At 43.9% G+C, this 23590-nt stretch overlaps 2 protein-coding genes across 5 annotated transcripts in view; one reads left to right on the top strand and one right to left on the bottom strand.

Annotated features, from left to right (window-relative positions):
• Nucleotides 1-16513: 16513 nt before the first annotated feature.
• Nucleotides 16514-20064, top strand: KLHL34 (kelch like family member 34). The gene has a single exon (XM_057538227.1). It carries the CDS (start codon nt 17102-17104, stop codon nt 19043-19045), a length of 1944 nt encoding a protein of 647 aa, XP_057394210.1. The 5' UTR covers nt 16514-17101; the 3' UTR covers nt 19046-20064.
• Nucleotides 20065-20155: 91 nt separating this feature from the next.
• CNKSR2 (connector enhancer of kinase suppressor of Ras 2) overlaps nt 20156-23590 on the bottom strand; it is a 263361-nt gene continuing 259926 nt past the window's right edge. For all 4 annotated transcript variants that reach the window (XM_057538225.1, XM_057538222.1, XM_057538223.1 and 1 more), the window contains one exon: nt 20156-22639. In XM_057538225.1, the coding sequence (XP_057394208.1) occupies nt 22424-22639 (216 nt within the window). In that variant the 3' untranslated portion in view covers nt 20156-22423. The remainder of the gene's footprint in view (nt 22640-23590) is intronic.

The following is a 23590-nucleotide window of genomic DNA, read 5'->3' as shown; positions in this document are numbered from 1 at the left end:
CTCTATGTACAATAGCCAGGACATGGAAGCAACCTAAGTGTCCATCATTGGATGAATGGATAAAGAAGATGTGGCACGTATATACAATGGAATATTACTCAGCCATAAAAAGAAACGAAATGGAGTTATTTGTAGTGAGGTGGATGGAGTTAGAGTCTGTCATACAGAGTGAAGTAAGTCAGAAAGAGAAAAACAAATACAGTATGCTAACACATATATATGGAATCTAAAGGAAAAAAAAAAGGGTCATGAAGAACCTAGTGGTAAGACGGGAATAAAGACACAGACCTACTAGAGAATGGACTTGAGGATATGGGGAGGGGGAAGGGTAAGCTGGGACAAAGTGAGGGAGTGGCATGGACATATATACACTACCAAACATAAAATAGATAGCTAGTGGGAAGCAGCCACATAGCACAGGGAGATCAACTCGGTGCTTTGTGACCACCTAGAGGGGTGGGATGGGGAGGGTGGGAGGGAGGGAGATGCAAGAGGGAAGAGATATGGGAACATATGTATATGTCTAACTGATTCACTTTGTTATAAAGCAGAAACTAACACACCATTGTAAAGCAATTATACTCCAATAAAGATGTTAAAAAAAAAAAAAAGGAGTTCACGAAGGGTCAATAGCAAGACTTCTCACCTATTCAGCCATCACAGGGTAGGATGAGAAGGCTCTAAACCGCCATTGAGAAAAGAATAATACAACCATCAAACACTGGAAAGTGGGGAAAGAGAGGTGTAAGGTGGTGTGAAAGTATGAGCCTCCTCATTGTTTGTAGCAGGAAGTCAATACTGTCTAAACAGGTAGTTTAAACATTCTAACTCCAACCATTTAAGAATATTTCTGAATCTTTTTTTTCTTAAACTCAGGAATGTCTTAGAAAATACTATCTCGTGGTGAAGAAATATCAATTAGGAGTTCTTCAGTTTCACTTCAATTTCTTTTTTTCTATGATATTCAAGTAAAATTAAAAGTAACATTTTAATTAAAATAGCACTTAGCTATTTTATTCTTACTTTAATTAAGAAACAGCATTTTTAAAAAAAGCTTCCCTCTCTGTATCTGTCCATCTCTCTACTAATCTATCTTTTTGCATGAGCCTAGGTAGTTGAATGGAACTCTCCTAATATCAGTGATAATTGCTTCTGGATGGTGTTTTGGGGGTTACTGTCAACTTCCTTAACTTTGTACTTTTCTAAACTATTTGAATTCTTCAAAATAAGCATGTTTTATGTTGACAAAAGAAGACTAATTTTTCTTTAAAAATAAAAAAATCAGAAAAAAAAATCAGAAAAAAATCAGAAAGAAAGAAAGAAAACCCACCGGTCAGAATGGCCATCATCAAAAAGTCTACAAACAATAAATGCTGGAGAGGGTGTGGAGAAAAGGGAACCCTCCTACATACCCTCCTGTTGGTGGTAATGTAAGCTGGTACAACCACTATGGAGAACAGTATGGAGGTTCCTTAAAAAACTAAAAATAGGGCTTCCCTGGTGGCGCAGTGGCTGAGAATCTGCCTGCCAATGCAGGGGACACGGGTTCGAGCCCTGGTCTGGGAAGATCCCACATGCCACGGAGCAACTGGGCCCGTGAGCCACAACTACTGAGCCTGCGCGTCTGGAGCCTGTGCCCTGCAACGGGAGGGGCCGCGATAGTGAAAAGGCCCGCGCACCGCGATGAAGAGCGGCCCCCGCACCGCGATGAAGAGTGGCCCCCAATTGCCGCAACTAGAGAAAGCCCTCGCACGAAAACTAAGAGACCCAACACAGTCATAAATAAATAAATAAATAAAATAAATAAAGTATTAAAAAAAAAAATTTAAAAAAAAAAAAAACTAAAAATAGAGCTACCATATGATCCAGCAATCCCACTCCTGGGCATATATCCAGAGAAATCCATAATTCGAAAAGGTACATGAACCCCAATGTTCATTGCAGCACTATTTACAATAGCCAAGACATGGAAGCAACCTAAATGTCCATCGACAGAGGAGTGGATAAAGAAGATGTGGCATATATATATATGTATATATAAAATGGAATACTACTCAGCCATAAAAAAGAATGAAATAATGCCATTTGCAGCAACATGGATGGACCTAGAGATTATCATACTAAGTGAAGTAAGTCAGACAGAGAAAGACAAATATCATATGATATCACTCATATGTGGAATCTGATTTTTGAAAAATGATACAAATGAACTTATTTACAAAGCAGAAACAGACTTACAGGTATCAAAAACAAACTTATGGTTACCAAAGGGGAAACATGCGGGGGAGGGATAAATCAGGATCTTGGGATGAACATATACACACTACTATATATAAGACAGATAACCAACAAGGACCTACTGTATAGCACAGGGAACTCTACTCAATATTCTGTGATAACCTATATGAGAAAAGAATCTGAAAAAGAATGAATATATGTATATGTATAACTGAATCACTTTGCTGTACACCTGAAGCTAACACAACATTGTAAATCAACTATACTCCAATAAAATTAAAACAAAAAAACAACCCCCACCCAAAAAAAAGTGAAAAAAGAAAGAAATGAAGAAAGGAAGAGAGAGAAAGAAGAAAAAGGAGAGAAGGAGGGAGAGCGAAAAAGAGAGAGAGAAAGAGAAACCATAATCAAACAGGCCAAGATATTAACAGAGGTTTATTCTGGATATGTAAATATGGACAATTTTTATTTTCTCCTTTATACTTTGTTTCATTAGATTTTCAAAAACTGTTTTTTGTGTTGCTGAGGATATGGGAGCTTTTTGTCTCTTTTCTCCCCAAGGACAATTTGAAGAGTAGGACCACTATTAAGTGAGGGGTTGTAAAAGGTTTTTACTTTGCAATACGAGCCTCATAATGAAAGGCTGGGAGTGAGTCCATGGCCCAGCCCCCTTTAAACTACTCATGCAAAATTCCTGAGGGAGTCTATGGGTAAGTTTGATGGGACAGGGATATAAATAATTCACTGCTCCCATGTGTTGTTTCTCGTGGGTGAATCACACACTGGATACATGGCTCACTCAGTATGCTTCCCCTGGCAAGCAGGTGGCCACCTGGGGTGATAACACAATGAAGCTCCAAGGATTTGAGCATATTGACTTAGAACTAGTCATATGGACATGCTTCTATTTACCTGTGAAAATGCGGTGGCCTTAAGTTTTGTTTTTAGAGTTACCCTTTGAGGTTTATACCTACAAAACCTGAAGATGTTCAGATGTAAGACTTGTGTAAATTTTAAATATCCCTCTTGTAAAAACTAAGTAAATGTCAACTTAGAAGTTTCTGGTATTGTAACATTTTCTTTGGAGAAATGTTAAGCTTATCATGAAAGGAATTCTTGTGAGAAGAAAAAACACAACTCTGTACTGTCTTTGGAAGGCCACTGAGAGCTGTGAGGGGGCTTTTGTCTTCAGTAGATTTTTAGGCCATAACAATCTTGAGAAAGAAGCCCTTCTGCACAGTTCAACTTTAGTACATCGCTTCACTATGGAAGAATAAATCAGTTAAAGAAGTATCCAAAAGGCAATAAACAAATAGAAAATTATTTCGTAAAATCCCAAGACTCAAATCAAAGAAACAGCAGATTCATGACAGCAGATCAAGGACTGACTAAATGACTGAAATGGTTTGGAAATTTAAAATATCACCAGACATATATACAATGGAATATTACTCAGCCATAAAATGAAATGAAATTGAGTTATTTGCAGTGAGGTGGATGCACCTAGAGACTGTCATACAGAATGAAGTAAGTCAGAAAGATAAAAACAAATACTGTATGCTAACACATATATATGGAATCTAAGGGAAAAAAAAGGTTCTGAAGGACCTAGGGGCAGGACAGGAATAAAGATGCAGATGTAGAGAATGGACTTGAGGACAGGGGGAGGGGGAAGGGTAAGCTGGGACAAAGTGAGAGAGTAGCACTGACATATATACACTACCAAATGTGAAACAGATAGCTAGTGGGAAGCAGCCGCATAGCACAGGGAGATCAGCTTGGTGCTTTGTGTCCCCCTAGAGGGGTGGGATAGGGAGGGTGGGAGGGAGGTACAAAAGGGAGGGGATATGGGGATATCTGTATATGTATAGCTGATTCACTTTGTTATACAGCAGAAACTAACACAACACTGTAAAGCAATTATACTCCAATAAAGATGTTAAAAATAAATAAATAAAATATCACCAGGAGAGGCCACCAAGGTCAGTGATACAAGACCCATCCGAATGGCTCTGAAGGCTGATGTCCTCCCTACTTTTGGGAGCTTAGGGACAGACTGTCTCAGTAGGTCTAGTTAACTCAAGAAAGGGACAGGCTGATAGCAGCTACTGGGTCTGGAGGCTTCCCCTTTCTAATAAGGCCACTCGTCCACCCAGGAGGCTTCCACTATGTTAACTAGTTCAATCAATGTCTCCTGGCCTCTTGACCCTAGAACTACAGTATGTGGAGCATCTTGGGGAGGGAAGGGTCCTCTAGTGGAACACTGGCCATGGCAAGCAATGCGACAAAGTGAGTTTGGAGGGATTGCACATGCTTTCCGTCTCCTCTTTTATACATTTTCCCTCAATAAATGCTATTTTTTTACTTGCACCATGTGTCACTAATGGTGTGTGTCCTGATGGTCAGAAACTTGATTTTTAAAAAGAAGTTCATCTTATAGATATATGTCTTCGTACCATGAAGAAAATGGTGCTTATCTCAATGTACAGTGATGTTCCATGTTCCCATCTAACAGCTTGCTTAAATTTACAGCCAGACTGAAGTTTCATCTGATGCATAATCCAAGTAAAGCTGGTTAATGATGACCCAGAGCAGGTGCAGAACTTGAAGCTTTCAAAGCTTTCTTTATCAGCACATCTCTAGGCTAGCTGCTCACAAATATGATCAGCTGAGTTTTCCAAAAGTCCAGTCAAAGAAACTGTCCCCAAATCTCGTAACTCTACATTTTAAATCTTTCTGATTTGTTATAGCAATATCAAGGCAAGAGTCTTTGTTATTATTGGTAATATTTTTAATAAAATTGATCACTTTCTCCCCAATGTAGAAGTAATACTTGTCATGGTAGAGAATTTGGTATATGTAAAAAAACACAAAGAGAAAAAATATCCCCTGTAATACTCCCCTGGATATAACTACTCTTCATTTAAATGTATATCCTCGCAGTCTTTTTTTTTTTCTCTATGTATGTGTGCAGATTTAGTCAGACTAATACTGCAGTTATTCTTTTGTAACCTTATTCTTTCACTTGACAATAATATATTCTGGGCGTATTCCCATGTCATTAAATATTCTTCTAAAAATAATCTTAAAGGTGACCTAGTGCTCTGCCATTTGGATCTTTCTTGAATTTCACATATTTGAAAAAATGTTTTAAAATAATATGATAATCAATATCCTTGTATGTAAATCTTGTATACTCAACTGATTATTTCCTTAGATTCAATTCCTAGATATAGAATTGTTGGGTAATGGGTATGAGTAAGTATGAGGCAGCCCAATTATTTCCCCCTTGTAGATGCTTGTCATTGTCTTCCTGGATACTTGAGTTTTTTCTTTATTTCAAAGTTCAAAAGCTTAAAAAGACTATGTCTCAGTGTTGGATGTTCTGCATCATATTTCCCTGGAATGAAGTGTAACCTTTCAATCAGCAAGTTCATTTATTTCTTTATTTCAGGGATATTTTCTTGTATAATACTCATGAATATACCTTCTTTCATTAGTGAGCTTCTCTATTTCAGGGATGTCAATTATCCTTATATTGGATCATCATTATCTGTCTTACACATATATTCACTTCTTTTTAATTGTCTTCATCTCTAATCCTTTCATCTATATTCCTATGATTATCCCAAGTATTTCTCTATAGCCATAATTAGGTTTTAGCTAATAGCTCTATGAATATTAAAATATATGATAAAATATATGAAAATTAAAAATATGGATGAGGAAAAAATTACCTACAGTTCACCCAGTTAGGATTACTGATAATATTCTGGCTCCTACCCTTCCAGACTTTTATTTGCATATTCAAGTGCTTATAGGCATATATGCCTACCTTTAAAAAATACATTCTTCCTAATCTAGGAATTCCACTCATGGACTTTATCCTAAGGAAATAATCACACAGGAATGCAAAGATGTTTGTATAAGGATGTTCTCAGCAGCTTAGTTTATAAGAGTGAAAACCTGGGTACAACCATTATGGAGAACAATATGGAGGTTCCTTAAAAAACTAAATACAGAGCTACCATGTGATCCAGCAATCCTACTCCTGGGCATATATCCAGAGAAAACCATATTTTGGAAAGATACATACTCTCCAGTGTTCACTGCGGCACTATTTACAATAGCAAAGGCATGTTTAAGCAACCTAAATGTCCATTGACGGAGGAGTGGTTAAAGAAGATGTGGTACACACACACACACATACACACACACACACACACACACACACACACACACACACACACACACTGGACTATTACTCAGCCATAAAAAAGAACAAAATAATGCCATTTGCAGCAACATGGATGGACCTAGAGATTGTCATACTGAGTGAAGTCAGTCAGATAGACAAAGACAAATATCATATGATATCACTCATATGTGGAATCTAATTTGAAAAAAAGATACAAATGAACTTATTTACAAAACAGAAATAGACTTACAGATATCAAAAACAAACTTAAGGTTACCAAAGGGGAAACACTGGGGGGAGGGATAAATCAGGAGGTTGGGATGAAAACACACACACACACAAACACACACACACACACACACACACACACTACGATACATTAGATAACCAACAAGGACCTACTGTATAGCACAGGGAACTCTACTCAATATTCTGTAATAACCTACATGTGAAAATAATCTTAAAAAAGAGTGGATATATGTATACATATAACTGAATCACTTTGCTGTACACCTGAAACTGACACAACATTGTAAATCAACTATATGCCAATAAAAACTTAAAAAAAGAGTGAAAACCTGGAAGTAATCTGAATATCTATTAGAAGATTTGTTAAACTTTGCTATATTCATCTAAATAACAGTATACAAACATTAGAAAGGGTATTTATAGCCATAAACATTTACTTGGGAATATCCTCAAAACATATAGTTAAGTAAAAATTTTGACTTTAAAATAGCACACGTGGCGTGATCCCACCAGTGTTAGTGGTTACTAAATGGAAAGACTTCTGGCATTTTTGCTTTGTTATTCCTTTCTGTTTCATTCAAGATTTTGAAATTCCTATATCTTTGAAGAGAGATGGGGAAAATTTACAACATAGTTTACTTAAGGGGAAAATGTGTGTATGTTAGAAAAATGCAAACAGTATTTATTACCTATTATTATGCAATGAGTCAGTTGTAAGAAATGTGGTTCCATGCCCATAAAGACAGGAAGATGGCTGATCTCCTGCATAATCCTTAGTCTGAACACTGACACAGAACGTCATTACCAGGCCACCATGGTGTCAGGTGCACCCTCCAATTAACAGTCACAGGCTTATATGATGTGCTCTCCTTACAATGCCAATTTGTAAAACTATTCAACGTTTACTGTCTATTAAACATCTGTACTACACAAACTCATTCGTCATGGATTTTTGGCTGAAAGAAATGCTTTGCAAAATCCCTTTCTGCTGTTTATTTTAATCCGAGAACACGATTGCAAGGATACCCTCACTTGCTGCTATTTTTCATGTTGTGTGCTTCCCAGCACATTGCTATTAAATACCATAGTTCAAGGGTTACTCTATGCTTTTCTGTAAGGTGCTTGAATATTTTGCCTGAGGAAGAATGAACAATATCGGTAAACTCTACACTGAAAGTCATTTTTTTCCAGGACTATGTATATTTCCCTAATGTATTTAGGGAGAATGTCTATCTATGTTTATTATCTACATTGCACCCAGTGCTATTAACATACCCCTCACTCCTGTCCTATGTATTTCTAGGATGAGAAAGCTGAAACTGGGGGAAACTGGGGAGTCACATGAACTGTCCCACATTAAATGGCTTGAGCGTGGTAGAACCAGGATTTGAAACTGAACATGCTGGTCCCAGAGCCCACCCTTTTAACACTGTACTAAATGTATTTCTTTCTGTAGGTAAAAGCACAAAGGGATGAGTTACTGAGGGAGTCACAACTGGTTGCTAGGCTCAGGGGAATAAGAAATATCAATGAGGGAGATAGGGACAGATTGGGATGAGAGAGAAAGAGCAGGGCAGGTCCACGTAGTCACCCTCAGGAGTCTAATTTGGATAGGAATGTGCCCAGAGCTTGCCATCCTTCAGTGGTCCACAATGTCCACCTGGAGGGTGAGGGTTGGGAGATGCTAGATGACTGTTGCCCTAGTGGTGGACAGCATAAGAATGAAAGTGAGTATGTTCCAACCTCCCTCGCAGCACCTGTTAACTTGGCCCTGTGATTTGTCTATTTACTGATCTTTGGGCATTGAGCAGCATCTTTGGCATCACCAGTCTTTAGTTACGCAGCCCTGAGGACAAGTCTGTTCAATGCTTAATGGGCAACAGGTCTACTCAGCATTTCATGCCAAGCATTACCTTGGTAAGATGTGTCTGATCCTCATGATACCATCAATAGGTGACGCTCCTGGGACCACAGATATACCCATCCAGTCTTCTCCTGGAGTGGGAATGCTGGGGTCTCAGAACCTCCCTAGATGTATGTAGATGTCGCTGACTTTCTGTTAGTTCAATGTGGCATGGCAGGTGCAGTCAGTGCCCACCCATATCCCTTGGCCCCCTTTACCATTTTTGTGCCCACCTGCTTCTGGTGGAGGTGCCTTCATTCCCAACAACAAACACCTGTATCTCCCTTCTGGAGGACCACCCCCAGCTGCTGGCACCTGCTTTGCCTGTGCAAAGAGAGAACTGGATGACTGACAGTCCAGGAGTAGCAACTCCAGCCTCTGTGCTCCTGATGGGGACAACTGAGGTGTGACCTCCACTGTCCTCAGAGCTCCCTAAGGACTGAGCCCAAGTTACCCTCCATGGGCTTTGGTGGCTGCTGCACCGTTGCTTGGCCTCCTTCCTTCCTGGGCCCTTCACCTCTACATTAGTGTTTTTCTTGGGAACGCTTCCTACAAAATCACTTCCATGCGCTAGGAGTGCATTCAAAGTTCAGATTGCTTCCAAGTCTGCCCTGGTGTTTAGTTTCTGCCAGACTCCTACATCCCCTTTGCACAGTGCAGGCTCTGTCAGTCAGGGATATGCGTACAAAAGTTCCTTGAAGGCTCCTCTGGGTCTGAAAAGGGAGACCCAAGACACGGTCAGGGAACAAAACAAGCATGCCCACATTCTCTACTTCTATTCAACATAGAATTGGAAGTGCTAGCCAGAGCAATTAGGCAAGAAAAAGAAATAAAAGACACCCAAATTGGGAAGGAAGAAGAAAAGTTATCTCTGTTTACAGATACAATGATCTTCTATGTAGAAAGCCTGAAGAATCCCCTCCCACCCCATGCCAACAACACGGTCAGGTCTAGCCAGGCAAAACTACCCAGAGAAAGAGAAAACTAAAACGTTTTAAACAATGAAATGGTATATGTTTGGGGTTTCTGAGAACAATCTGGGAGAGAGGGGGGTGGTGGGGGAAGGGTAAAAGAGGAGAGGGCAAAGAGACAGGGCCAGCAACGTGGCATAGTGGCCCCTAGGGAGGAAAAGCTGACAGGTGGGCACTTTTAAAAACAAGAATAGCTATAAATTCTATCTGCTATTTTATGCTTGTTGCTTCTCTGTGTCTGTCCTACCCAAGTCTTCAGTAAAAGTTTTATTTATTTTTTAATCCATCACAGGTTGTATGGGAAGTCAAGGGAGAGAAAAAAGGCTTAGGGGCCGTGTTCCTTGGGTGGGTAAGCTGAGATTTCGGGCCAGCCAGGTGGCTGAGGCAGGGATTATGCTTGTTTTACCTTGAGTGGTTGTGAGTGGCCCTCCTACAGTGGGTAGGCTCTGGAAACACTGCTCTTGCCCCTGTGTCCTCATATTCTGGTGGCATTGTGCTCTTTGCAGGGTGACAGGGCAGGGCAGATCCAACTGCTTACTGGGAAATGTCTCCTGCTTAGGGTTCAAACTGAAACATCCTGAGTGACGACATTAAACGTTACTCAGAGAACAGCCACTTGTTTAATGACGGTTTCTTGCCCATGATTCTATAGGTAAGTCTTAGTAGATACTTTTGCAGAATGTTTCTTAACAAATGGACAAATGCCGCAAGATTTTCAGGCTGTTAAGATTACGAATTATAAGAAGTTGAGAACAAAACTATCTTGTAAGCTCCCTGGTGCTGGCAAGATCTTGTGTAGAACTTTTCCCTGTTAGTCACTGACCAGCATCATTAGAAAGAGATTCTGAAAACATAGCAGAAGTAACTGGCACAGTGGACATGTTGGCCATGGGTCAGACACAGAAAAATTCAGGAAAGGGTATAATATCTCTATAGAAGAGTACTGGTTAAAAAAAAAAAAGCATTTAAAGTCCCAGGCTCAACAACTCCTTAAACAGGTGCCGGTGATTGGAGAAATTTATTAACACCCCGAGGGTGTTCTACGATTTTAGTTCTGGTTGTGCTCAGATGACATATCTGAGCCACTTCCCATTGTATGACTTGGTTTGTACTATGCACTCATGTGGAAAGATGTATAAGAGACTCTGAGGTTGATGTCAGAACGTTGTTTCATCTTTCTGAAGAAGGTCTGACCGTGGGAAGTCATAGGTTTGGTTGCCTGTACACACCTGCATGTGCTGACAGCTGGCCCTCTGGGGTCAGATACTAAGAGTAAACCCACTTCATTGTGCCCAGAGGCAGGGATTCCGAGACAAGGATTCCTGTGAAAGTCATTTATTAGGAAGTATTCCCAGAAAAGACAGGCAGGGTGCTGGCAATGTGAGACAGGGAAGGGAAGGAGGTCAAGCGAGTGTGTGACACCAAACAGGGTCCCACAGAAGATAGCTGTAGCTCAATCGGATAGGGGAGCTCTGGAAACAGTGTGAGCCACACCTGGAAAGGGAGCTGCCCTCCACCTGTCAGTCAGTCGTTGGTCAAGGGTAGCCCCTGGGAGATGTAAATTTGCGGGCACTTTTGCTTCTGTTCATGTGCACAGGGAAGGTGGGCGCCAGCAGCCCAGGGGTGCCTGCCCACAAAAGGACACAGGTGCTGGTTGCTGGGAGCAAAAGCCACTGGGATTGATGTGCACAAAAACGGTAAAGGGATCGAGGGGATATGGGCGGGGCTCTGACAAGGTTTGCTAAATCACGTCACCTTGGACAAGTTTCCTGTTTTCCCAGAGCCTCAGGTAACTCTTCTTATGGCCTGGCACGTTCAACTTCTACTTGTATGTTTTCTTTCAAGGTTCTCTATTGCTAGAAGGTTCTTATTTATGCTGTGGCAAAATTTTTCTTTGTAACTTCCACTTACTGGTCCTGGGTCTGCCTTCTGTGCCTCTTGCCCTTCAGAAAGTTGAAAATAGCAATCATTTAACTCACCAGAGGGTTCTTTCCTCTTAGTCTAAAATCTCCAGCTCCTTCACCTGCTCTCTCCATGAGAAAGAACATTTCCAGACACTCTCTCTTTCTGGTTGCTCTCTTTGGGCATTCCCTGATTCATCAAAGGGCCTCTTAACATGTGGCATCCAGATAGGAAAACTGGCTACAGTTACATTCTGATTTGAGTATTCAATCAAGTGTTGAGAAAATGCTTCAGTTACCAAATCATCTCATGCCACAGAGATCGTTGTTAATATTGTCAGCTTGTCTGGGGTACGGAAGGGCAAACAAGTCCACAATCTATTTTAAAGTCATATGATGTGGGGCACAGCCACTGAATTTTCCCGTCTAAGTCTCCAACCTCTGACCTTTTGGAGCTAGTGGGCTTCCTCTCTTTTTTGGGGGGAAAATGTTGACATTACGCCCAGAACAAGTTGTTACTGAGACTAGTGAATTCGGGATGTAGCAGAAATTATGAACAATTCTCTATGACAGTGGTTCTCACACTTTCATGTGCATCAGAATCACTGGGAGAGCTTGTTGCGAAGCAGATTGCTGGGCCCATTCCTGGGGTTTCTGATGCAGTAGATTTGAGGCGGGGCCGAGAATTTACACTTCTTGACAGGTTCCCAGGTGATGCTGCAGGAGGACCACTGAAAACCACTGCTTTATTACATTTCCTGGCTGCTTGGCCTCTGGTATTATGAGTTTTCAGAAGGCTTTAAGAGAGGGAGAAGGAAGAGAAACTCACATCTATTGTGTATACTCGGGCCAGGAATGGTCATAGATACATAACTTAATTTTGTTTTAACAGTGCTATGAATGTAGAAGCGGTATACTCCTTTTAAAAATAATAAAATGACACTCACAGAACTTAAGTCACTTGTTTAAAGTCTAATGGGGCAGATCTGGAATTGGAGCCCAGGTCTGCCTGAGCCCAAAGCCCAGTCCTTCCCCACCTACCACACTGCTTCTTTAGCTGTCAGCTGGGCCAGAATGCCAAAGTCACTCATGATTAAAGCATACACGCACACACTCCACCCCTTGGAAACCTTTCACTTGAACTGCATGTCACAAAGATAAAATAACATCTCACATACACAAAAAATGGTCTTGTTAACCTGGGTGAAGTTAACATGGGATTTTTTTCTCTACTGCATGTCTGTTATTGTTTGTAATCATGTTTTCACAATTAGTTTAGTTAATGTGTCAATTTCTAATAATAAGCTCTCCATGGAGGATGCCAGAAGCCGTGTGTTGGAAGTGTATTGGTATTGAAAGGAGTCAGTAATGATAGATGATAAAGAGTTAACCTGCCAAAAACTGTATGCTAAATATCACAGGGCATATTTTTTAGAATGTTGTGGTTTTGAGAAAAGGTTCCCAATGTTATTATTATACAAATCCTTCTTTTCCTCAGAAGTGCATTACAATGGATGAACCTTGAAAACATTATGCTAAGTCAAAGAAGTCAGTCACCGGAGACCATGTATTACATAATTCCATTTACGTGAAATATCCAGAATCTGTAGAGATAGAAAATAGATCAGTGGTTGCTTAGGGCTTGCGGGACAGGTGGTACAGGGAAGCGAGAGTTAAAGGGCATGGGGTTTCTATTTGAGATTATGAAAATGTTCCCAAATGAGACTCTGGAGATGTTTGCATAACTCTGGAAATATGCTAAGAACCACTGAACTGTACACTTTGAATGAGTGAATCGTATGGTATGTGGATTATATCTCAACAAAGCTGTTACCAAAAAAAGCACATTACATTTGCAAAAAAAATTTTAAGTGCCTATTATACATGGACGTTTGTAGTTTTCAATTTTTTTTGACATATACAATTATTTTAGAGGTGAGAGCTATGGAATTTACATTTAGCTAGGTAGGGCCAAGTCAGGGAAAGTGGAGTGCCACGGCTGACCAGCACTGCCACTTTGATGTGGGAAGTGAGGCGGGTGCTTGGAGGACTTCAGTTCTAGGCTCTGTCACAGGAGGTGCAGATGTATGGAAGGGATCAAAGACAGCAGGTCACAGTCCTGACAAGGGGTGGGGGGTTCAGGATAAATTGCAGGGTCCCAACAGGCATGCTGGAGTGTGTAGCTGGGCCTTCGGCAGAAGCCTGGCCATACAAAGTGGGGTGTGGAGGGGCTGCTGGGGCACCGGGGGCCCTGTGTCCGGGGAGGAGGAGTAGCAGTGCGTCTGACTGGATGCCAAGAGCCATGTGGGGCTGGCCTTGGTAAAGGACTAGGGTTGTAGAGCAGGGGGCTGGATGAAGTGGTAGGGCCTTCTCTCAGTTGCAGGCCACCCATGGTGACCCACTTGATTCCTAGGGATGTTAGCTCATGGCCATACCAGGGTATGTCTGCAACCGCAGCTGTGTGAAGGGAAGAAAGAGAAGCAGAGAGAAAGAAGTAACTGTCTCAGTCAAATTCCTCTTAACAACCCTTTACTCCTCCCACTGACAGTCTCATTCCCTCTATCTGTTCAACTCTACATTATTTATGCCAAAGATTGTGACAGGGGCTGGATATACAAAGACCAAGAAATAGTCCCCAGCCTCAAGGAGTTCATAGTCTAAAGGGGGAGGACAACTTAGAAGCAGATCATTTTCAACAGAACAATCACATCCTAGTTAATATTGCCCAGAAATTAAAATATCGATACTTTCCATAAACATTACTCAAAGGACAAGAATGTTCTTGGATGGATTGACAGTTACATTTTCTAAACAAGACCTTGTAGACACATCTAATATGAAAATTTCTTCACTTAACACATTTCATCATATCCTCAATGGCAAAACATGTTGAGGTGGCATGTTGGGCCAGCAATGAACAGGTACTTGTTGTATAAAACTGGATTTTTGATGTCAAGAGTTAAAAATCTTCCACAGCACCTCTATTCGCAAGTAAGTATGACATTTTGGATTCAGACTGAATGCATGGTGATGGACAGATCTGATGGGCTGTGGTCCAATTTCAGGGTGAGAAATATGCTGTTTAAAAAACTGTATTTAAACTTTATCTCTCTGAAATTTGGTTTAAATAAACTGACTGTGTGTTGCACTATTTTATTTTTATCATACATGAGGTCACATAATATAGTGGGGAGGGAGCCCTGGATTCTGGTCCAGACTCTGTAACTCAATATCCAAGTCACCCAGACAAACTGTACTCTCTCTGGGGCTCATTTGCCACATTTTTGAAAAGAAAAACAAGAAATTGGGGAGGAAAGGGAGAGGGTTTGGCTAAATGATCTCAAATATCCCTTCTAGCAAAATTCTATCAGGTTGAGTAAAGGCCATTTAATTTCACCATACACATCTGTGCACAGCGAACCAAACTGGTATTTTATTTTTGAACTAAGAATTTTAGTGCTTTAAAAAAAAAAAAGAAAGAAAAACCCAAACCAACTAGCACTGTCTCCCCCACCCCCCAATCTGTAGCTCTAACATTAGGAATTCAAACTGCAGTATTTTTAGTCTCTGGAGTTTAAGCAAGCCCTTAACCTGAGCCCCTGCTTGCATTTTATAATTTGACTAATTTAAATCATAAATCAGTTTCATCTTTGACAACAAAGCAAAATCATTTTACTAATATTTTTATGTACTTCAAGAATTGCTTCTAACTGGAGACCCTGTAAGTACCGATGGCATACCAGGCAGAAAATGATGACTTTTATCCTTCCTTGGATTTTTTTTTAAATGAAATACAACCCTAACTCTCAGAAATTCAAGTTATTTCAGATGCCTTCAAAAGGTGCACTTAAAACAGATTACCAGAAGGGTTGCATTAGAAAATAGAAAAATCAATTCTAGATGAAAGCAAAACACACAGAACCCTCCAAACTGGCAAGAAAGAACAGCTATATTAATCATTTAATTATTTAAGAGCAGAGTGTCAGAGATGAGAAATGCTTTCCTGATGTCTCAAGATTGGTGTTTTTGTCATTGGTTTTAGTCATCATTTCCGTGCTGGGTGCATCTTATAAAAATAACTTCATGAAGATGGGCCCTTCAAAACTCCAGCCTCTACCGAGCTTTGCAAACTTACTGCCCATTATCACGTCACGGCACTGAGAATGGAGCAGGCAGTAATTACATCAGAGTCTGTAAAGTCAGGGAGACAAACTGGAAAGAATTGTTTTCTTAAATGAAGTGGTCATTCAAAGGCAGAAAACCCAAGTCACCTACAATCTCCTTGTCCACTTTGCCAAGGGATGGGCCGGGCGGGGTCTAAGAACAGGAAGGGGGAACTCAGCCGGGGTCGGGGAGCTGGGTGGGAGCAAATTCCTGAAAGTGGAATGTGAGACAAGCCAGGGAGACCTCGGGAAGGGCGCAGAGTAGGCCCAGCATCTCGCAAGGGTGAGTCCAGGTGAGGGGCGTGCTCCGGAGCGCCGCTGGCGAGGAGCCTCGGTTCGCCCCGGCGTGATTCCCGCCAGTGGCTCCTCTGAGCGCAGTGGCCTCCTGGGTGTCAGCGCGCAAAATCACCGCTTAATCCCCGCTCTCGCTGGATTAATTAGGGCCTCCTCAAAGCAGAAAGTTTCGACCCAGGGGCTTCTTTCCCAGGCGCAGAGACACCGGGGGGTCGACACTCCTCCAGACCAGCCGGGCGCCCCTCCCCAGACACCACCAGGCACAGGGTCCCCGCGACTCGCGCCTCTCCAGTGAGCGCCTCCCGCACCCCAGCCGGGTTCCCGGGACCCCCTGGTGACCGGCGGCTTGTGGGGTCGCCGGAGTCATGTCCCAGGCCCGGGCCGCTTACTCCCGCGTCCCGGCCCTCCGTTCTTAGCCAGCAGCCGGGGCGCGGGGCGGGGCGCGCCGGGGAGGCCGAGGCCGCGCGCTATTCCTGTCGCTGTGAGCTACCGGCATGTTATGTGCGGCGCCCAATCACGCCTCCGACCCTCCGCGCTGACCCGAGCCCCCCCTCCCTAATCCCCTAGGCTTTGATTTGATCCTCCGCGCGGAACAAGCTCACCCCCCTTGCCCCGTAGCTAGTTGTCCCCGGCCCTCGCGGGTGCCCGCAGAACCCTCCTTGTCCACCCCCGGGAGGTCAGAGCCCTCGCCCCGCACTCCCAGGACGGCCCGAGTCGGGCCACATCTACGCATCTGGGCCGTCGGAGATCCAGCACCCCCCTGGAGTCAGTCTACCTGCAGCTCCGCCCTTCCAGGTGATGGTGCGCGGCCACTGCGGCCCCTGGCGCGCAGGTGTGGGCTCCCCAAACTGGGCCGGGGAGGGGGCTTTGGGCAACGCTCTGGCAGCCTCGGCAGCCGCCGAAACCGAGCCCTGCACCTCCCGGAAGACTCCAAACTCCGTGCCCTCCGCTACTAGGGGCTTCTGGAAACCGTTCCCCGACCGGATTTGCTCTGAGAGGGGGAAGGGGAGATATGCGGACCTGTATGAAGGAGACCTGGGATTTAAGCTGAGCACGCAAAAATGGGCCCCTGCTAGGGGCTCTTCGGCTCGCACGGGGGACCCGGCGGCGCCGTGTCCCGGGATGTCTCCGGCCGCGCGCTGCTGGCCCCAGCCCTGGCCCGGCCACTTCCCGCCCTGGGCATCATGAGTTACTTCCTGTCTTACTGCAAAGCTCATGGCGGCGCGCTGCTCACCGGCTACCAGGCCCTGCGCGCCGAGGGCTTCCTGTGCGACGTGACTCTGGAGGCCGAGGGCAGCGAGTTCCCGGCGCATAGGTCGCTCCTCGCGTGTTCCAGCGACTACTTCAGGGCCCTGTTCAAGAGCCACACCCGGGAATCCCGGGCGCCCGTGATCCACCTGCATGTGCCGTCCGCGGCCGGCCTGCAGCGCCTGCTGGACTTCATCTACACCGCCTGGCTGCCGCTCTCCATGGACACCGTGGAGGACACGCTGGAGGCCGCCAGCTACCTGCAGGTCACCGAGGCCCTGGGGCTGTGCGGCCGCTACCTGGAGCGCCAGCTAGGCCTGGAGAACTGCTGCTTCGCCGCCAACGTGGCGGCGCGCTTCGGCCTGGTGCACACGCTGGGCGCGGCCGAGCGCTGCATTGTGAGCCACCTGCGGGAGCTGCTGGCGCGGGGCGCGGGCCCCGCCGGGCTGCTGGAGCTCAACCCCGCGTCGCTGAGGGCCGTGCTGGGTGCCCCTGACGTGGCGCGCGTGCCCGAGGCCCGGCTGCTGGGCCTGGCCCTGGCCTGGCTGCGGCAGGAGCCCGAGGCCGAACGGCTGGCCCACTGCGTCGCGCTGCTCGAGCGCGTCCGCTTCGGCCTGGTGCCCACCGACGTGCTGCGGCGCGTGTACTCGGGCTCCGGCCTCACCCTGCCCTCCCGGGTCAAGGGCCTCATCATCCAGGCCCTCAACTACCACACGTCGCCCTCCCGCCAGCCGCTCATGCAGGGCGAGCAGACCAGCGTCCGGAGCCCCCAAACCCGCATCTTGTTGGTCGGGGGGTGCAGGGGGCGGGAGGTGGTGACCGAGGAGGTCGTGGTCCCCCGGCGGGCAGCCAGGGGGAGGGGCGCCGCGGCGGAGCCCGAGGAAGAGGAGGAGGAAGAGGAGCAGGTGGAGGAGGAGGAGGAGTGGGAGCTTACCCAGGACGTGGTGGCCTGTGACGTGTACAACCACCGCTGGCGCAGCCTCACGCGGCTGCCCGCTCCGCTACTGGGGCACAGCGTGTGCGCCGCGGGCAACTTCCTGTTCGTCCTCGGCGGGGAGAGCCCGTCGGGCGGCGGCTCCTCCCCCACAGCCGACGGCCTGAGGGCGGTCACGGCCCAAGTGCACCGTTATGACCCGCGCTTTCACGCTTGGACGACTGTGCCCGCTATGCGGGAAGCGCGGTCCCATTTCTGGTGCGGCGCCGTGGGCGAGGGGCTCCTGGCCGTCGGGGGCCTGGGCGCGGGCGGCGAAGCGCTGGCTTCAGTGGAGATGTACGACCTGCGCCGGGACCGCTGGACGGCGGCCGGGGCGCTGCCGCGGGCCCTGCACGGCCACGCGGGGGCCGTCGGGAAGTGCGGCGTCGTGTACATCTCCGGGGGCAAGGCGGGGAGAGGCGAGGGCGGCGCGAGCAGCCTCCGGGACGTGTTCTCCCTGGGCCCTGGGGAGCAGGCGTGGAGCAAGAGGGCGCCCATGGGCACGGCCCGCTTTGGGCACCACATGGCCGCACTGCGCGGCGCGGTGTTCGCCTTTCTGGGGCGCTACGAGCCCTTCTCCGAAATCGAGCGTTACGACCCCGGCACCGACCAGTGGACTCGGCTGCGGCCGCTACACTACGACCGCTTCTGCTATGGGCTGGCCGTGGTGGAGGAGACGGTGCTGCTGCTGGGCGGCCTGAAGTGGCGGGACTCACGCCAGGTGCCTACCCGCAACGTGGTGGGTTATGACCTCGACCTGGACCGCTGGGAGGACACTGGCTGCGCGCTGCCTTGGGCCTGGAGCGGCCTGCAGTGCGCAGTGCTGCAGCTGGCCGAGGGTGGGGACGAGGAGAGGGAGGGAGAGCCCGGAGAGGCGCCAGATTTAGTGCTGGGCTTAATGGGTTAGTGAGCAAGACGCGCCTGACCAGGCTTACAGAGCAACCCGTGCGTGGGCTTTTCCTTAGGCTTGGCCAAAGAGGAACATTTCCCCTTACTCTGAGAATGGGAGACAGGACGGGTCAAATTTAGAAGGATATATGAATCATCTTCAGTGAACTGGGGATTTCTAGAAATTCTCATGCTGGGCTAGAGATGGACTTTGAAAATAAAACATGACCCTATTTTCCCTCTTGTAGTTAGTGTTTCCCAGGCGCTAAACAGTGATTACTTTTGTGCCAAACAGCCAAAAAACGTACCATAAGAAGTTATGTACAAGACCAGAAAATTGTTAGCTATAAAGACTGTAATAAATGGTTCTAGAAGATGGCATTATCTGAATAAATAAATATTTACCTGAATAAATAGTGAAGGGAAAGTGCCTTGGTTAAACACATGCAATCATTGTAGGGAGAACTATGATTTTATGATCCAGAATCATGGTTATAGTTCTGCTCTGATGGTTTAATATAGATACGGAACTGAGAGGAAAAAAATCTCTAAGAAAGCACCTTTTTTTTTTGAGAAAATAACCTAGGTTAAGTTTTTCTGTACTTCATCCTTACTTACCCTAGTCTGCTTTTGCCCTGGCTTTTGGCAGCTCATTGGTTTTAAGTTTTATTTCTGCAGCCCTTAGCCATAATAATCAGGCTTCCTTGGTTTAGTGGAACACCTAACAAAAACAAATCAAAACCCTATTTCGTTCATCCTCCTTAAATGTTCATTCTGCAGACATGCTGTAGGTAATATTTGTAAAAAAATATTTTTTAAGTTTATTTTTAGTGGTACCCCCCCACCCTCTGCCCCACCTTCCCAAAAGAATCACAGAGAAACGAAAGAGGAGTAGGTGAAATTTTAAAGTTCCTGTCAGGTAAATGGGAAACCAGCTTGATTTTGCAGGATCTCAGAGAAGATTCTTGTATACACTGGACAGGTGCTTCTTCTGGCTTGTACCACCAATGGAGTGACAAAGTTAAAACTTGTAACCGGGGGTGGGGTGGCGGGGTGGTGGCGGCTGTGTGATTAGGTCACAAAGAAATGTGATGAGGACTGCATGAATAAAATAGGTGCTTTATGAGGATTCATTAAGAGCTGAATTTATTTGACTTCAGTTTACAGTGCTGCCTCTCTCCTAGATTTGAAACTAATGCAATAAAATGTACAGATATATAGTGTTAAAAGGTCTCTTTCATGCTAGGCTAGCCACGAGTCTTTTAAAATTCATTAGTTTAATTTTTACCATTTAAACAACAGAGCCAACTTTACCAAAGTAAAAGCCGCTTAGTAGCAACACAGCTAGTCTTTCCATCAACTGCTCACTGTTTCCAGGGCACAACCTGGCCACTGTATCCACGACACATCCATCAGGTACAGATATTTTTAAGTAAATGTACACATTTGGTCTAGTAAACATTAACAAGTCTAAACACCTGTAACAAGCACACTTCATTTTAGGACAAGAGGTTTTTGTTTTTTTGCTTTTTGTTTTTGTTTTTTTACATATACAAAATCCCACAAATTTAATGTGCGTCAATACCCATGCAGTAAATAAATGTTTTTACAAATAGTTTTTTTTTAATGATAAAAATATTACACCGGACCCAAAATTCCATACAAACATTAATACATGATTTCTCATCCATTTTGACTAAATATAGGATTACTGAAAATGTGCTGTAGAAAGGCCACTCTCCTGTACAGTTGTGCAAAGTCTGCAAAACGATAGTGATTCAATGGTGGTTTCAAAAGCAAAGGAAAAGATCCCTGCTGTGGAGTTTTTACTTTCTCCTCTACAGCAAAAATATTCACTGGCAGATATCTGAACTCTTAGAGATGAAAGTACATTCATTCACTGAGCTGTACAGGCAACAGTATAAAGCTGATTAGAAGTAGATTTTAGGATATAGAATAGTAAAGGAGGGTCTCTTCCTCCTCCTAAAAAAACAAAACCCCAAACCAGCAAACTGTGACTTATACGTTATGCAGCCAGACACTAAAAAGCAGCACAGTCATTATCATGCTGTGATCACTTTCAAAAACGAGATGCTTATAAATGGAAATATATGAAGAGGATTTTTTCATAGACTTCATCCACTCTATAGAACAAATCATGAAACTAGGAAAAACCTCTAAAAATTGTTTCTCTCGTATAATTCAATGTAATATATCTCTGAATGACCATCATCCTCTTGCTCCTCAGGAGAGAGGTACATTTTTCTTTTTCAACATTGTTTTCTATATTAGAACATACATCAGCCTGTAAGTAAACATATTTTACTTCCCTGCCTGAAGTATAATTATATATAAAGTTTAACTAATGGACTAGGGGGAAAATTGACCCTAACTGGGAAGTTGATTCATTTACGTTTATACCTTGTAGCTTTTTAGAAGTTGGAGTTTAAAAACATGAGTTTGGGCTGAAATTATATATATATATATATATATATATATATATATATATATATATATATATACACACACACACATATATATGCATATACACATATATATATGTTAGCTGCCTTTCTGGGTGAGTTAAGTGTGTTTTAAAAAATCCACTCTCAAAGTCCTCTATACACAATCAGCATTTCATCACTACAAAAATAAAGGAAGATTTAAACCAAGAAAATAAAGCAGCTCTATCTTCAATTTTGGTCTCAGTTACAAAAACATCTTACAAAGCTTTGCCCTGATACACCATTAAGTGTCCCCATGGATTTGGAATAGTATTTCCATTAACCAGCTTTCACAAGTTAATAGACTGTTAAGACGAATATTAGATACCTGAACTTTTCTTATGTTGATGCTCTTCTGTTTTGCTTAACTCTTGTATGCGCATCTACATTTCACAAAAATAAAACTACAGCATTAAACTTTGTGCAATGTTTAAGAAAATTCTTAGAACATTTTAATAAATATAAAAAAGGTTTAAATTCTTTCCCACCCACAAGGATGTCTGCACCTGAAAAAATGTGATTTAGTTTTGAAGTCTTGTTTATATAAAATTAACTTAAAGGGAGAAAAGATGACCTTAGATAGAAAACCACCTTTTTGTGTTTTTTCTACTTGAAGACCACCTGTCTTCAGAGTTGTTTGCAAAAGTTAATTTTAAGTCATTGAAGACAGTTGATTTTGCACATGGTAAACATAAGCTGAGCACTAACTGCATATAAAATATACAAATGCTCGTTAAAGACAGTGGTATTATGACCATATAGGGTTTGTTTCATATAGTTTTGGTAACATTGAAGTATAGCTTGTCAAGTGTCCCACACGTTGATATAAAAACTACCTTATATACTTGTTCAAAGTACCAGAAGGTACCACATGGCCAGAGGGCAGAATACACTTACACATGCGTTTCAATGTATGAATGAGTGTGTGTTAGGGAGGAAGTGATTACATCTACTTCAGAAGAAATACTTAATGGGTCATTTGAGGTGGTGTTTTGACAGATATCCAAGAAAAGATCGAGGTACATCTGCTTCCATTGTTGGAACTCTTTTGATGTCAAGTCTGGATTGTCTAGGACTTTATCAATAATGGCTACTTCCCCTTCTCTGGCCTGAAAAGCAAAAGGATTCAACAGTTACAATAGGGACAGACTGTTCTTCAAATTCAAAATAAAAAGTTAATAGGCAAACTATTAAGAAGCCCACAAGAAAGAGCTCTGGTATACTCAAACTCAGCTATTTAGACTCAAATACTAGTGTACTTTTTCCTACACGCAGGCATGCCTCGTACTGCCCACTCTGTATGGTTTACTTTTTCTTCTGGCCTGTCCTGTTTCCCATCTCTGCCTTCGGAAACCTTCCTCATTCTTTAACATCCAGTTCATATGCCTCTCATTTCTTGAAGCCTTCCTTCGACAACTGGAAAAAATGTTTTCTCCTTCATTTACGTAAGTCCCCGTAACACTTGATCACTGCTGTTGAGTGGACTTACCACATTCTGTGTCTTGAGTTACTTTTGCACTGTCCTTTTTCCTTCTGCTAGATGGTCACTTGGTGGTTTGGACCTGAATAGGGGTGGGGTGTGTGGCTCTGGGAGGAGGGAGGGTTAGGATATCTTTGGACTAGAATTGGGCACTGGAATTATTCTTATGAATATTATAGTTCTTTTAAAAATTCTGGTCTTGGTTACCAATAGGCCATTAAATTATCCCATGGATTTGCAATAGTATTCGCATGAATACCAACTGAAAGCTAATTGACTGAAAACTTGGCTGCCTGCTACCAGAAATGTTTTCAAATCATGCATTTCCTATTTTATCTCTTTGGTATTCACCTCTGTTTCAAAAATCACAAGACCTCAGCAGCATACTACAGATCTGCAATATTTCCCAAAGGAGCTCTTTGACCTTTTGTTTCCTGAAATTACTGCGTCACAAAGTCTGTATGACATTTCTTTTCTGTTTTTGAGTTTTCCAGGGTGCAGGGTCTGCTTAGGGAGAGTGTGTACGGCACGCCCTCTCCCCGATACACACACAGTGAGGGGGCTGACTCTTCTGGCTCCT

This window comes from Balaenoptera acutorostrata, chromosome X (genome assembly GCF_949987535.1).
Source record: "Balaenoptera acutorostrata chromosome X, mBalAcu1.1, whole genome shotgun sequence".
NCBI classification, from domain to species: domain Eukaryota; kingdom Metazoa; phylum Chordata; class Mammalia; order Artiodactyla; family Balaenopteridae; genus Balaenoptera; species Balaenoptera acutorostrata.
Note: the sequence above shows the minus strand (reverse complement) of the source record. Positions and strands in the feature narration are given on the sequence as shown.

Coding starts and splice junctions, on each gene's coding strand:
- KLHL34 (XM_057538227.1), top strand. CDS start 17,102: ATGAGTTACTTCCTGTCTTACTGCAAAGCTCATGGCGGCGCGCTGCTC.